Source organism: Hypanus sabinus, chromosome 7, assembly GCF_030144855.1.
Source record: "Hypanus sabinus isolate sHypSab1 chromosome 7, sHypSab1.hap1, whole genome shotgun sequence".
In the NCBI taxonomy this organism is placed as follows: domain Eukaryota; kingdom Metazoa; phylum Chordata; class Chondrichthyes; order Myliobatiformes; family Dasyatidae; genus Hypanus; species Hypanus sabinus.
In genome coordinates, this window is record NC_082712.1 from 92,891,138 (window position 1) to 92,907,882 (window position 16,745).

The window sequence follows — 16,745 nt, forward strand, 5'->3', positions numbered from 1 at the left end:
GCTCTTGAACTCAATCCCACAGATGATGAAGTTCAACACAGCAAACACCGGGATGAACCGGCAGGAAGTGATGGGCAGGGAAACGGTAAGAGAAGAGCCAGAATAGGGAATTGAAAAAGAGAAAGAGAGAGGGGAGAAACATCTTTTACTAAATTACTCATCCCCTCCTCTTTCCTTTCTCCTATAGTCCACTGTACTCTTCTAACAGATTCAGGTCAGTGAAATGGCACAAACCGGTACAAAGGGGATTGATTTAGTGGCCATAACAGAAACATGGTTGCAGGGTGGAGAGGATTGGGAATGAAATACCCAAGGATTTCAGGTAATACAGAAGGATAGGCAGGAAGGTAAGGGGGGTGGGGGGTAACATTCTTAATTAAAGATAAGGTCAGGGCGACAGTGAGAGATGATATAAGATCTAAGGAGCAGAATGTTGAATCCATCTGGATAGAGATTAGGAATAGTAAAGAGAGAAAATTACTGGTGGGAGTTGTCTATCGGCCACCAAATAATAACATTACAGTTGCACAGACAATAAACAGAAATATCTGAGGCTTGTAAGGATGGAACAGCAATTATCATGGGGGACTAACGCACATAGATTGGGTGAATCAAGTTGGTCGAGGCAGTCTTGAGGAGGACTTCATAGAACGCATCTGTGATGGCTTTCTTGAACAGCAGGTTACTGAACCCTCAAGGGAATGCATTATCTTAGATCTGGTCCTGTGCAATGAGGCAGGTAAAATTAGTGACTGATCTTGTAGTCAGGGATCCTCTTGGAAAGAGTGATCACAGTATGATTGAGTTTCTCATACAAATGGAGGGTGCGATAGTTCGATCTAAAACCAGTGTATTATGCCTAAACAATGGAGACTACAATGGGATGAGGGAGGATTTGGCTAGTGTAGACTGGTTATATGGTGCGAATGTTGAGGGACAGTGGAAGACTTTCAAAGAGATTATTCACGGTGCTCAACAGAAGTATATTCCAGTTAAAAGCAAGGACAGCAAGGGTGGGGAGAGCCAGACTTGGGTAACTAAGGAACTGAAAGACATCAAACTAAAAGTTATGTGTACAAAGTCACCAAGAGTAGAAGGAAACTGGAAGACAGGGGAAATTTTAAAAAGCAACAAAGAACCATGGTGAGCAATAAAGAAAGGGAAGCTAAATTATAAAAATAAACTAGCACAAAATATAAATGACTCAATGACTACTCACATCCATCATCATGTGAGAGGCTCGTCATGAGGCACATAAAGACCCTGCTGTCCCCCTCACTGGACCCCCTGCAGTTCACGTACCGTCCCAACTGCTCAACAGACAACGCCATCGCCACCACCTTCCACCTGGCCCTCACACACCTGGAAAAAAAAGACACGTACGTTCAAATGCTGTTCATAGACTTCAGTTCAGCATTCAACACAATCGTTCCTCAGCACCTGATTGGAAAGCTGAGCCTATTGGGCCTGAACACCTCCCTCTGCAACTGGATCCTAGACTTCCTGACTGGGAGACCTCAGTCAGTCCGGATCGGGAGCAGCATCTCCAACACCATCACACTGAGCACAGGGCCCCCCAGGGTTGCGTGCTCAGTCCACTGCTGTTCACTCTGCTGACCCATGACTGTGCTGCAACACACAGCTCGAACCACATCATCAAGTTCGCCAATGACACAACCGTGGTGGGTCTCATCAGCAAGAACGACGAGTCAGCTTACAGAGAGGAGGTGCAGTGGCTAACGGACTGGTGCAGAGCCAACAACCTGTCTCTTAATGCGAACAAAACAAAAGAGATGGTTGTTGACTTCAGGAGGGCACGGAGCGACCACTCCCTGCTGAACATCGACGGCTCCTCAGTAGAAATCGTTAAGAGCACCAAATTTCTTGGTGTTCACCTGGTGGAGAATCTCACCTGGTCCCTCAACACCAGCTCTGTAGCAAAGAAAGCCCAACAGCGTCTCTACTTTCTGCGAAGGCTGAGGAAAGTCCATCTCCCACCCCCCAACCCTCATCACATTCTACAGGGGTTGTATTGAGAGCATCCTGAGCAGCTGCACCACTGCCTGATTTGGAAATTGCATCATCTTGGATTGCAAGACCCTGCAGCGGATAGTGAGATCAGCTGAGAAGATCATCGGGGTCTCTCTTCCCGCCATTACAGATATTTACACCACACGCTCCCTCCGCAAAGCAAACAGCATTATGAAGGACCCCACGCACCCCTCACACAAACTCTTCTCCCTCCTGCCATCTGGGAAAAGGCACCGAAGCATTTGGGATCTCACGACCAGACTATGTAACAGTTTCTTCCCCCAAGCTATCAGACTCCTCAATACCCAGAGCCTGGACTGACACCAACTCACTGCCCTCTACTGTGCCTATTGTCTTGTTTATTATTTACTGTAATGACTGCACTGTTTTTACACTTTATTCAGTTCTGGGTAGGTCTGTAGTCTAGTGCAGTTTTTTCTGTGTTGTTTTTTATGTAGTTCTGTGTAGCTTTTGTATTGTTTCATGTAGCACCATGGTCCTGAAAAACGTTGTCTCATTTTTACTGTGTACTGTGCCAGCAGTTATGGTCAAAATGTCAATAAGAGTGACTAGACTTGATTTGTCTTGAAATAGATAGTAAAAGTTTTTATAATTATATAAAGTGGAACAGGGTGGTTAAATTGAATGTCCTTTGAAGGACAAGAAGAGGAAATTGATATTGGGTAATGAGGAAATGGCTGAGGCTATGAACGAATATTTTGTGTCAGTTTTCACACATCTAACGTACCAAAGAGAGAGGTTATGGATGCCATGGGCCGTGAGGACCTCAATACAATTGTGCTGTCTTTACGACAGTTATTTAGTTTATAATATTTTTGCTTAGTAATTCATTCGATAGTATTTTCTAGTTAGAATTAGAAGTGTTTAAAGTATATTCATTGCATGTAAAATATATCGGCATGCGATGACGTCACATCCGGTTTCGCCGCGTCTTGTGGGAAAGTACCGGTTTGAGATTAACGCGAGGGTGGGGGCTCACCACGAGGCAGACCTGAGCAGAAGTTGTTTTGCAGGCATGAGAAATCACAGTGAGAGCAACGCTGTAAGTTAATAGATAATCGATATATTGAACTAAGATGTTAATGCCGATCCTGTTAGAAGTAACGACGGTCGATAATGTTTATGCTTTCGTTAGTTAAAGAGTCGCGGATAGTTTGCATGGAAGTGTATTTAAAGTAGTCAATGGAGCAGGTAAACTCTGCCTGTATACTGCACCTTAGTCACCTTTACAAGTATTTACAATTGAAATGTGATATTAAGGAAGGAACAAATACTGTATCAATCTTGTATTGTTTTATCAACAGTTTTCACCATATGTTAATGTGAAGAGTGAACAGTAAATGGTTAATCTTACTGCAATCTGGTTCTCATTGACTGTGGTTTATCTCGACGTTATCAGTTACACGCGAAGGAGAACGTTACAGTGAAAAAGCGGCATTATCAGGTGTTTCAAGTGCTGCAATGTCAGCTCGATCCAGCATCAAGTCGACGCCGCCCAGCGACAAGGGCGGTAAACCGACATCAAGTAAGCCCACCCAGGCGTTATCAGGTGTTCCAAGTGCTGCAATGTCAGCTCGATCCGGGATCAAGTCGATGGCGCCCAGCGACAAGGGCAGTAGAGCGACATCAAGTAAGTCCACCCAGGCAAGAGCCAAGGCAGAAGCTGCCAAGGTGCGACTGCGTTACGCCAGACAAGAAGCAGTTTTGAAAATGAAACAGGCCACCAGAGAAGCCGAAATCCAGAAAGAAAAGGCTGCCAGAGAAGCCGAAAGGGCCGCCAGACAAAGAGAAGAGGCCGCCAGAGAAGCCGAAAGGGCCACCAGACAAAGAGAAGAGGCCGCCAGAGAAGCCGAAAGGGCCGCCAGACAAAGAGAAGAGGCCGCCAGAGAAGCCGAAAGAGCCGCCAGACAAAGAGAAGAGGCCGCCAGAGAAGCCGAAACCCAGAAGGAATGGGCCACCCGAGAAGCCGAAACCCAGTTGGAAATGGCAAAAGTATCGACAGAGTTGCAAGTGCTGCAGCTAGAAAGAGAAGAAGAAGCTGCCATGGCGGAAGCAGAGTACATAGAAGAACCTGAAGGGTCGCGTGATCTGACCGAAGTAAGATCTACTTTAGAAAGGACCAGACTGGAACGCACAAGCGACTATGTACAATATCAAATAGACAGGCAGGCTCGTCTCCCCTCTCCATACGTATTCGATAACTTCCCCAGCTACGAGGAACCTCAGAGAGTCACGATTGCATCACATCCATACGAGGAAGAAAATTTACCCTCGCGACTCCGTGATGAAGTCAAGAATGAAAGAGCTGACAACCGATACTTCTTGACACCAAACTTACAAAGTTTGATGCGAAGAGAAGCGGAGGTCGAATCCAGGATGGCAAATTCCATGAGAAACGTGCGCTCTCAGTCATATAGGCGCCAACGTACTTCTCCAGCCCGCATGCCGCTTACAGCCGATCCCACGTTGCAGTATTTAGCACGACGGGATCTCGTCACTTCGGGACTGTACCAGTTTGACGATAAACCTGAAAATTACCGTGCATGGTACTCCACATTCACCAACGCGATCGACGGAGTCCAGCTCAGTGCAACTCAAAGGTTGGACCTTATGGCGAAATGGCTGGGGAAAGAATCACGCGACCAGGTGAGACGCATACGTTCAGTGTACATCAACAAACCCGAACTAGCCTTAAGCAAAGCGTGGGGGAGAATTCGGGAGGACTATGGGTCCCCCGAAGCTATTGAAGCGGCGCTATATCGACGTCTGGAAAACTTTCCTAAGGTGTCAGCCAAAGATCACATTAAGTTAAGAGAATTCGGAGATTTACTCATGGAGATCCAAGGCACCAAAGAAGATGGCTACTCAGCTGGTCTAGTATACCTAGATACTCCATTCGGGATTAGACAAGTCGTGGACAAACTTCCCTTTGGGCTGCAGGACAGGTGGCTGTCCGTTGCTTTAGATTACAAGGAAGAGCACGATGATCAACCACTTCCCTTTGAGCTGCTCGCTAGGTTTGTGTGCAGGGAGGCGAAGAAGCGAAACGACCCTAGCCTCGCGGGTCCAAGAACCAGTACGATTTACACCAAGCCAAGTAGATCCTCTTCGAATGTTTTCAACATTGATAAACCCGTCTCAGTGCTCAAGACCGAAGCCCTTACAACTAGCAACGACCCTAGCAAGTATTGTCCATTGCATAACAAACCTCACCCCCTCAAAGGATGCAGAATGTTTAGGGAAAAACCCCTTGAAGAGAGGACGGCTCTTCTCAAGGAGAAAAGAATATGTTTTAGATGCTGTTCCTCAACCTCTCACCTCGCCAGAGAGTGTACGATCGCCGTGAAGTGTCCGGAATGTGATAGCCCAGATCACGTCGGGGCCATGCATCCCGGCCTGTCACCGCAAACCGACAGCACTCCCTCACCCCCACAACAGGACGGCGGGGAGGGAGAGGCTCACTCTAGGTCAACAGTTGTCAGCATGAACTGTACAGAAGTTTGCGGTCAAGCTCAGTCAAGCCGTTCTTGTTCCAAGATCTGCCTCACTAAGGTGTACCCTAAAGGAGCCAAAGACAAGGCCATCAAAGCCCATGTGATTCTGGACGATCAGAGCAATCGCTCACTAGTCAGTCCAGAGTTCTTTAAATTGTTCAACATTGAGAGTGAGCAGTTCCCATACTACCTCAAAACTTGCTCAGGCAACATGGAAACCCAAGGAAGGAAGGCAGAAGGCATCCAGATCGAGTCCCTGGATGGTAAAGTCGTCATCTGTCTCCCTCCGCTCTTGGAGTGCAATGAAATCATGAATAACCGCACTGAGATCCCGATACCAAGTGCGGTGCTACACCAGCCGCATCTCCACCACATCGCCAAACACATCCCAGAACTGGATCCGAAAGCGGAAATACTCCTGCTATTAGGAAGAGATGTTATCCAGGTACACAAGGTTAGGCAGCAGGTCAATGGACCACTCGACGCCCCCTTCGCACAACGTCTGGATCTGGGCTGGGTGGTGATAGGAGAGGTGTGTCTCGGTGACGTACACAAACCGATGGTCGACACACTCAAGACCAATGTGCTAGAGAGTGGCCGCCATTCGATTTTTCAACCCTGCACAAGTTCCATGTATATCAAGGAAGCACAACAAGGCGTTAACAAGCGCGAGGCAAGCGACGAGTCGCTGGGCCAGTCAGTCTTCGCTCAAACGAAGTATGACAATAAACTTGCTCCATCAGCTCAAGACGTCTTCTTCTTAAAAATGATGGACACCAAAGTCTTCAGGGATGAAGCAAATAATTGGGTCGCCCCACTACCCTTCAGAGAACCACGCCAGCGGTTGCCAAATAACAGAGAGCAAGCGGTCAAGCGGTTCACGTCCTTACAAAAAACCCTGAACCGGAAACCCGGGATGCAACAGCAATATATAGCATTTATGGGAAAGATCTTCGCTAACGGACATGCCGAAGTAGCACCACCACTGCCGGAAGGCGGGGAATGCTGGTACCTCCCAACATTTGGAGTTTACCACCCACAAAAACCCAATCAGATCAGGGTGGTCTTCGACTCCAGTGCCCAGTGTTCCGGCGTCTCCCTAAATGACGCGCTTCTCTCAGGCCCCGACCTTAACAATACCCTACTCGGGGTCCTGCTGCGCTTCCGGAAGGAGAAGGTCACAATCTTAGCGGACATCCAGCAGATGTTCCATTGCTTCTTAGTACAGGAGAACTATCGTGATTTCCTCCGTTTCTTATGGTATAAGGACAACGACATCAACAAAGAAGTTATCGAGTACCGGATGAAAGTCCACGTTTTCGGCAATAGTCCGTCACCTGCCGTGGCCATCTATGGGCTGCGAAGAGCCATCAGAGAGGGTGCACAGGAGCACGGTGATGACACCGTTAAGTTTGTAGAAAGGCACTTCTACGTCGACGATGGTTTGATATCACTACGGACAGAAGATGAAGCAATCGATCTGCTCCGACGTACACAAGCCTCTCTCGCGGAGTCAAACCTCCGCTTGCATAAGTTTGCATCAAACCGTCAGGCAGTAATGGAGGCCTTTCCACACGATGACTGTGCTCCAGCAATCAAAGACCTAGATTTAGATGGAGAAACCATACCTACACAAAGGAGCTTGGGTCTCCTCTGGGAGATAACGACCGACTCGTTCACATTCTCTGTGCTGACCGTGATCAAACCATTTACCCGCCGTGGAGTCCTCTCCACTGTCAACAGTGTTTTCGATCCTTTGGGTCTACTGGCACCAGTTACGATTCAAGGAAGAGCGCTTCTCAGAGAACTTACGTCTGAGTCCTCTGACTGGGATACTCCTCTGCCTGAAGACAAGCGAAGCAAGTGGGAGGCTTGGAGAGATTCACTCTCGGATTTAAAACAGCTTCATATCCAACGCAGGTACACTGTGACCTCACCCACTGAGGCAGCGCTCACAGAATTGTGTGTTTTTTTGGATGCGTCCACCAAGGCCATCGGCGCTGTGGCTGACTTGAAAGTGGTCGGAAAGGACGGCCAAGTCGAAGTGGGATTTGTAACTGGTAAGGCGAAGCTCACTCCTCCGTCGGAGCCGACGATTCCAAGGCTTGAACTGTGCGCAGCCGTCCTGGCCGTGGAAATGGCAGACCTTATCCAGGACGAGCTGGACCTAGAGTTCGACGATATCAAGTTCTACACGGACAGTAAAGTCGTGCTTGGTTATATTTACAACGAATCAAAACGCTTCTACGTGTACATTCATAATAGAGTTCAACACATCCGCCTGTCATCTAAACCCGAACAATGGCATTATGTACGTACCGAGGATAACCCTGCAGACCATGCATCAAGATCCTTACCTGCATCCCGTCTGGCTCAGACAACCTGGCTTACCGGACCCCCCTTTCTGCATCAGCCACCATCGGAAAGGACTCAAATGAACGAGATATTTGAACTGATCGAACCCGAGAGAGACTCGGAAATTCGGCCGCAAATACAAACAGGAGCCACCAACCTCGCAGAATCGATACGTACCAACGAACGCTTTCGGCGGTTCTCCACTTTGAATTCTTTAGTGAGAGGACTTGCGTTCCTCATTCATATGGCCAGATCACACAAACATTCATCCCGAAACAGTAAATGTAGGGGATGGCACAAATGTACTTTGCCTTGCACCGCGGACGAATTAGCCCAGGCAAAGGACGTCATCTTCAAAGCAACGCAAAGAGCGGCTTTCGCAAGAGAGTTTTCAGCTCTCCAAGTCAACAAACCAATACCAAAGGACAGCCCTTTGAGGAAGTTCAGCCCGATCCTGAAGAACAATATCATCTGCATTGGAGGCCGGTTAATACACTGCCAGCTTCCGGCCGCAGAAAAGAGTCCAGTACTCCTGCCCAAAGGCAGCCATGTATCCTTACTGCTCGCCCGCCATTATCATGAACAGGTAAAGCACCAGGGCCGTCACCTTACCGAAGGAGCAATAAGAGCAGCGGGACTGTGGATCTTGGGAGGTAAAACACTGATCAATTCGGTACTTCATAAATGTGTAACCTGCAGGAAACTACGAGGCAGATTAGAAGTTCAACGCATGGCGGACCTCCCACCTGAGCGCCTTGAAGCCTGCCCTCCCTTTACAAATGTGGGGCTCGACGTATTCGGCCCCTGGTCTATCACTACGAGACGCACCAGAGGAGGACAAGCAGAGAGCAAGCGGTGGGCTATCATGTTTAGCTGCATGAGTTCAAGAGCGGTACACATTGAGGTCATCGAATCTTTGGATACATCCAGCTGCATCAACGCTCTCAGGCGGTTCTTTGCGATAATAGGCCCTGCAAAACAGTTAAGATCTGATTGCGGAACGAACTTTGTAGGAGCATCAAAGGAGCTGGGGATGGACAGAGCAGTGCAAAGGTACCTCAGTCAACAGGAATGCAACTGGGAATTCAACACACCACACGCCTCCCACATGGGAGGCGCATGGGAGCGGATGATTGGGATCGCCAGAAGAATTCTGGATTCAATGTTTCTGCAGCAACGCACCTGATTGACCCACGAGGTACTGTGCACCCTAATGGCAGAGGTCACAGCCATTATGAACTCATGACCACTCCTGCCTGTGTCCTCTGACCCAGAAAATCCCTTCATCCTTTCGCCATCAATGCTCCTTACACAGAAGGCAGGAGCACCTCCTCCACCAGGAGACTTCTCAGACAAGGATTTGTACACAAAGCAATGGAGACAAGTCCAGGCTCTGGCAAATCAGTTCTGGTCCCGCTGGAGACAGGAATATCTACCCTCGTTGCAACAGAGACGAAAGTGGACAGAACCCCGCAGGAATCTTCAAGTTGGAGACTTAGTCCTGCTCAGGGACAAGCAGATCACCCGCAACAGCTGGCCAATGGCCAGAATCACTGCTACATTCCCTAGCGAGGATGGACATGTCAGGAAGATCAAATTGAAGACTACCGACCAAGGCGATGTGAAAATTTACCAAAGGCCAATTACAGAAGTTATTCTACTTCTACCCAATGACTGATTAAGAGACTAAGTTTTGTACTCTGCTCATTGTGACCTTACGAAGGTCAAGCGGGGAGTGTGCTGTCTTTACGACAGTTATTTAGTTTATAATATTTTTGCTTAGTAATTCATTCAATAGTATTTTCTAGTTAGAATTAGAAGTGTTTAAAGTATATTCATTGCATGTAAAATATATCGGCATGCGATGATGTCACATCCGGTTTCGCCGCGTCTTGTGGGAAAGTACCGGTTTGAAATTAGCGCGAGGGTGGGGGCTCACCACGAGGCACACCTGAACAGAAGTTGTTTTGCAAGCATTAGAAATCACAGTGAGAGCAACGCTGTAACTTAATAGATAATCGATATATTGAACTAAGATGTTAATGCCGATCCTGTTAGAAGTAACGACGGTCGATAATGTTTATGCTTTCGTTAGTTAAAGAGTTGCGGATAGTTTGCATGGAAGTGTATTTAAAGTAGTCAATGGAGCAGGTAAACTCTCCCTGTATACTGCACCTTAGTGTAATGTAGTTATAGTCACCTTTACAAGTATTTACAATTGAAATGTGATATTAAGGAAGGAACAAATACGGTATCAATCTTGTATTGTTTTATCAACAGTTTTCACCATATGTTAATGTGAAGAGTGAACAGTAAATGGTTAATCTTACTGCGATCTGGTTCTCATTGACTGTGGTTTATCTCGACGTTGAATACGACGTTATCAGTTACACGCGAAGGAGAACGTTACAACAATAGCTATCACTGAAGAGGTAGTGCTGATCAAATCTGTGGGCCTGAAGATAGATAAATCCCCTGGTCCTGATGGAATGCATCACAGGGTACTGAAAGAAATGGCAGAAGTTATAGTAGAGGCTTTGGTGATAATTTACCAAAATTCTCTGGACTCTGGATAGATTGAAAGATGGTGACTGTCACACCACTGTTCAAAAAAGGATGTAGGCAAAAGGCAGGTGACTATAGGCCAGTTAGTTTAACATTTTTAGTTGGGAAAATGCTTGAGCTATTATTAAAGAAGAAATAGCAAGGCATCTGGAAAGAAATGGACCCATCAGGCAGACGCAGCATTGATTCAGCAAAGGCAGGACCTGTTTGACAAACTTACTGGAGTTCTTGGAAGATATAACGAACGCAGTGGATATAACAAATGGACATTATTTACTTGGATTTCCAGAAGGCATTCTATAAGGTGCCGCATAAAAGCCTTTTACATAAGATAAGAATGTATAGAATTGGGGGTGATGTATTAGCATGGATAAGGGATTGGTTAACTAATAGAAAACAGAGATTTGGGACACATGGGTGTTACTCTGGTTGGCAATCAGTGGTGAGCAGTGTGCCACAGGGGTCGGTACTGGGCCTGCAACTGTTCTTGATATACACTAACGATCTGGAAGAGGGGACTGTGTGTAGTGTATCTAAGTTTGCTGATGATACTAAATTGAGTGGAAAAGCAAATTGTGCAGAAGATATGGAGAGTCTGCAAAGAGATATGGATAGGTTAAGTGACTGGGCAAGGGTCTGGCAGATGGAGTACAATGTTGGTAAATGCGAGGTCATCCACTTTGGAAGGAAAAATGAAAGTGCAGATTATTATTTAAATGGCAAAAGATTGCAGCATGCTGAGGGACTTGGGAGTGCTTGTGCATGAATCACAAAAGGTTGGTTTGCAGGTGCAGCAGGCTATCAAGAAGGCAAATGGGATGTTGGCCTTCATTGCTATTGGGATTGAATTTAAGAGCAGGGAGGTTATGTTACAACTAAACAGGGTACTGGTGAGGCTGCACCTGGAGTACTGCGTGCATTTCTGGTCTCCTTACTTGAGGAAGGATATACTGGTTTTGGAGGAGATGCAGAGGAGGTTTACCAGGTTGATTCCAGAGATGAGGGGGTTAGACGGTGAGGAGATTGAGTCACCTGGGACTGTACTCACTGGAATTCAGAAGAGTGAGAGAAGATCTTACAGAAACATATAAAATTATGAAAGGGTTAGATAAGATAGAGGCAGCAAAGTTGTTTCCACTGGTAGGTGAGACTAGAACTAGAGGACATAACCTCAAGATTCAGTGAGTAGATTTAGGATGGGGATGAGGAGGAACTGCTTTTCCCAGAGAGTGGTGGATCTGTGGAATTCTCTGTCTGATGAAGCAGTGGAGGCCACCTCAGTAAATGTATTTAAGACAAGGGTGAATAGATGTTTGCATAGTAGGGGAATTAATGGTTATGGGTAAAAGGCAGACAGATGGAGATGTGTCAATGGCCAGATTGGTCATGATCTTACTGAATGGTGGAGTAGGCTCGATGGGCCAGATGGCCGACTCCTGCTCCTATTTCTTATGTCCTGATGGACCGAGATGGAATATGAGATGTTGTTGCTTCAACCTGAGGGTGGCCTCATTGTGGCAGAGGAGGAGGCCATGGGAATGGGAACAGGAAGTAGAATTAAAATGGCTGACCACTGAATATGCCCCTCACTTGGATATGGGAGGGAACTAGAGCACCGGAACATAATTTTCTCAGGGGCTGGTGAATCTCTGTAATTCTCTACCCCAGAAGGCTATGGAGACAAGATCACGGAGATGAAAGCAGATATACTTTGGGAAGATTGAAGGTCATGGTGGAGCAGGTTTGGGGTCTACTCATGTTCCTACTTCCTAGGGTGATGGGGTGGAGATACATCTCTACCAAATGGGGTGTAAGGCGCTCTTTCCCTCTGCTAGTCTGCTGGTCACCCTTGGGCAAGGTGTAGCCTGCTTAACTCCCCCCCACTTCCCCCGGATCAGGGTCACATGAAGCCATGGGAGCAGGTGGTGGATGATCGTACGAGCAGCCGGTGCAGATCACAAGTCCTGGTTATGTGACCACTGACAGCAGGCAGACAATCTCGGATGAGTATTGATAATGGCTGGGGTCATGATTTGCCAAGAATAGTCACGGTCTTGTAATTGACCACTTCATACGACACCACACTTAATAATGATATTCTGGTGTCCTGCCACGTGTGTAGGTTAGGGTTTCTGAAGTATGACCATGCTATGTTGAAACCAAACCCTGGGGACACTTGCAGGCTGCCCCAGTACGTCCGGTCTGTGTAGGTCAAAGACACATGACACACTTCACTGTATGTTTTGATGTGCATGCAACAAATGAATAATTTTCTTCTCTCTTTCTTTGTAACTTTTCCATTGCTGAGGCAGGGTTAGGGGGTTGCACAGGCAGGTTTAAGGTCCCAATGGTTGAAGGGAAGGAGCGCTTCCTGAATCTTGTCATGTGGGACTTCAGGCTTTTGTAACTCCTGCCCGATGGCAGCCCCAAGAAGAGGGCATGTCAGGGAAGGTGGGGACCCCAGCCCCCTTGATGATAGATTCTTGAGGCAATGCCTCCAGTAGATGTTGATGGAACTAACACTGGGACAGAATGGCAGGGGATTGATTTGATTCCTTACCCAATGCACTAACAATGGGCATTCGGGGCATACCAGAGTTCATAACGCTGTAACAACACCCAGGAGCTGCTGATTCTTGAGTAACATGCCAGCAGGTCGGGAAAGCCCTGGAAACGTGGACTGCTCTGGGAAGTCCCAGGACGAAAGTTGCCCAAATCAGTTGGACTTCAACCTGGAGGAACTGAGATAGAGAGAGATTGAGCAACTGGGAATTTTATTTGTTGGAGTAGAGAGACTGCAGGATGATTTTTATTGAGGAGTATAAAACCATTGAGGGCATAGATAGTGGGAATCACATATGGGTTGGGGAATATTTGTGTGTCTTTCAAAAAACTTCGGCTCTGAATGCTATTTGCTTACTTTTATTGCTTACGTGATTCGTTTTTTCTCTCTCTGTGTTTGATGGCTTTCTTCTTTCTAAGGGGTTCTATGTTTTGTGGCTGCCTGTAAGGAGATGAATCTCTAGATTGTGTAGATACGTTGATAATAAATGCACTTTGAACTTTGAATCAAGGATGAGAGGGCACAGTTTAGGATGAAAAGGGGAGTGATTTAAAAAGGGAACTGAGGAGCAGTCTTTACACCCCGAGGGTGGTGAGTATATGGAGTGAGCTGCCAGAGGAAGTGATTGAGGTGGGTACATCAATTATATTTAAAAGGTATTCAGACAGGTATATGGGTTTGGAGTATGGACAAATGGGGCTAGCTTAGGTGGACATTTTGGGTCAGCATGTGCCGGTTGAAGGACCTGAGTGACTCTTATACCAACTGCATCCTGTTCTAAATGATTAAGTTTCTTAACTGAATGAACATACACTCAATGGCCTCTTTATCAGGTACCTCCTGTACCTTATCTTTTTATATATCATTATGTGGATGCTTACTAATATCACTGGACAACAAAGTTTTTTTCAAAGGTATTGCTTCTTCAGAAGTCTTCTGTGATTATGATACACTGCTTGAAACCGAACACAAATATAATTTCAGACTACTTGTATCACATAGGAATTTGGAGAAACAGGAAATTAACCTTTATTGAATATAATGTGTTTAATTGCATAATGATGCTAGCACTTTGCAATAGTTCAACTAAGATAAAGATGCTTTGTCAATGATTTTCATTTGTACTCGGTGTCCGAGGCTTCTCACTTAAGAGTCCAACAATAATCAGCCGACATTGATGGATTCTAGTTGTCCTGATACCATTTCTCCATGACCGCAATGTCCTGGAGAAAGCCTTCACCATGCTCGTTACTGACATCGCCAAGATTTGCAGGGAAGAAGTCTAAATGGGAATACTGAAAATGAATATTTAGTGACATCACACACAAAATGCTGGTGGAACACAGCAGGCCAGGCAGCATCTATAGGGAGAAGCACTAGGGAGAAGTCAGGACGAAGGGTCTCGGCCCGAAACGTTGACAGTGCTTCTCCCTATAGATGCCTGGCCTGCTGTGCTCCACCGGCATTTTGTGTGTGTTGTTTGAATTTCCAGCATCTGCAGATTTCCTCGTGTTTGCTATTTAGTGACATGTTATGTTTCATAGTTTTCTATGCTTGAAGAATGTTGTCAACCATCTGTACATAGTTTGGTGCTCTGTAGTTGCCAAGAAAATTTTCAACAATATCCTTGAATGCTTTCCATGCGATTTTCTCCGGTCCCACTGGAAGTTCTTCAAATTGATGACCTGTTTGATTTGTGGACCAACAAAAATGCCTTCCTTAATCTTGGCATCAGCTATTCTGACTTGAATTATGAATTGAAATAACAAATACAGACAATTTCAAAAAAATGGTGCATGGTAGGGAAATCTCATGGTCAGTAGTCCAAAATCAGTAAGTATTCAGGAAGCAAAATCTGTATTGTCCAGTGTATTTTTTAATATAATCACCACTATACTGACTTAAGTTTTTTATATAATCATAAACACGAGGAAGTCTGTGGATTTGGAAATCCAAAGCAACACACACAAAATGCTTGGAGGGACTCAGCAGGCCAGGCAACATTCATGGAAATGAATAAAAGGTCGACTTCTGGGGCTGAGATCTCCTGTACCCAATAAATTGGCCACTAAGTGGCTATGACTGACTGCAGCTTAACCCATTGCTCATACTCCTGGCATTGAGTGCTTTTTCATTTTCATATCAGCAATGAGATGTGGATGTGTTTACGAGATCTGCAGTTTCACAGCTCCATCATCTCGCTGAGATGTACGGTGTTCAGTCTGAAATTGAAGGCAGCAGAGTAACTGAGGTGCACCAGGATTACTCCTGGGATCAGAAGGTTTGACCATTAAGCTGGACAGGTTGGGTTTGTACTCCTTGAGAGTTTAGAAGAATGAGGGGTGGCCTTAATCCATCATAGATGATCCCAAGGAAGCCCAATAGGGTAGAGTCCCTGATGCATGCAAGGGTTCTCTTTATCTCCACCTTGGATACTCTGATCACTTATCTGTTTACTAATTCCTGCACACGGACAACTCATCAAACCAGTTCAAAGGGAAATATCAATTCCCTATCTGGCCTCTTACCCCTTCTCACTTCCCCTGGGTCCCCTCCCACTTCCCTTTCTCCTGTGGTCCACTCTCCTCTTCTATCAGATTCCTTCCTCTCCAGCCCTTGACCTTTCCTACCCTCCCAGCTTCACCTATCAACTTTCAGCTATCCTCCTTCCCTCCCACCACCTTTTCATTCTGGCATCCTCCCCCTTTCTTACCAGTCCTGAAGAAGGGTCTTGGCCAAAAATGTCTACTGTTTAATAATTTCCTTAGACACTGCCTGACCTTCTGAGTTCCTCCAGCATTTTGTGTCTGTTGCTTTAGATTTCCAGCATCTGCAGAATCTTTTGTGTTTCTGATGTTGATATATTTTCACCAGTGGGAGTGTCTCAACCATGGGGATATTGATACCAGATGTACTATTGGTGCTGGATTATAAGACCATAAGATAGAGAAGCAAAATTAAGCCATTTGGCCCATCGAGTCTACTCCACCATTTCATCATGGCTGATCCAATTTTCCTCTCAGCCCCAGTCTCCTGCCTTTTCCCCATTTCCCTTCATGCCCTGACTAACGAAGAATCTATCATCCATTCTCTGACTAAAGAAATTCCTCCTCATTTCCATCCTAAATGGGTGTCCGTCTATTCTGAGATATGCCCTCTGATCCTAAAACTCCCCCACTACAGAAAACGTCCTCTCCACATTCACGCATCAAACCTTTTCAACATTTGATAGGTTTCAATAAGATCACTCGTTCTTCTAAATCCCAGTGAGTACAGGCCCAGAGCCATCAAACACTCCTCAGATGAAAACTCTTCCTTCTCAGAATCCTTCACATGAACCTCCTCACATTACTCCAAGTGAGGCCTCACCAGTGCTTTATAAAGTCTCAACATTACATCCTTGCTTTTATATCCTAGTCCTCTTGAAATGAATGCTAACATTGCATTTGCCTTCCTCTCCACAGATACAACCTACAAATTAACCGTTTGGGAATCCTGTACAAGGGCCCAAGTCCCTTTGCACCTCAGTTTTGTGAATCTTTCTCCATCTAGAAAATAGTCAACCCTTTCGTTTCTTCTACCAAACTGCATGGCCGTACACTTCCTGACACTGTATTCCATCTGCCACTTCTTAGCCCATTCTCCCAATCTGTCCAAGGCCTTCTGTAGTCTCTTTACTTCGACAAAACTACCTGCCCTCCACCTACCTTCATATC

General features: G+C 46.1%; 1 protein-coding gene across 7 annotated transcripts in view; it reads right to left on the reverse strand.

Annotated features, from left to right (window-relative positions):
* The window catches only part of taf6 (TAF6 RNA polymerase II, TATA box binding protein (TBP)-associated factor), a 73,039-nt gene that overhangs the window by 5,635 nt on the left and 50,659 nt on the right, over window positions 1–16,745 (reverse strand). Inside the window, exon 17 of one of the 7 annotated variants that reach the window (XM_059975206.1) lies at window positions 1,303–1,362. In XM_059975206.1, coding sequence (XP_059831189.1) covers window positions 1,303–1,362 — 60 coding nt within the window. Of the gene's footprint in view, window positions 1–1,196; window positions 1,363–10,380; window positions 10,406–14,087; window positions 14,325–14,481; window positions 14,715–16,745 lie in introns of those variants that run through there. The other 6 variants (XM_059975205.1, XM_059975204.1, XM_059975210.1 and 3 more) reach the window with 6 other exon arrangements.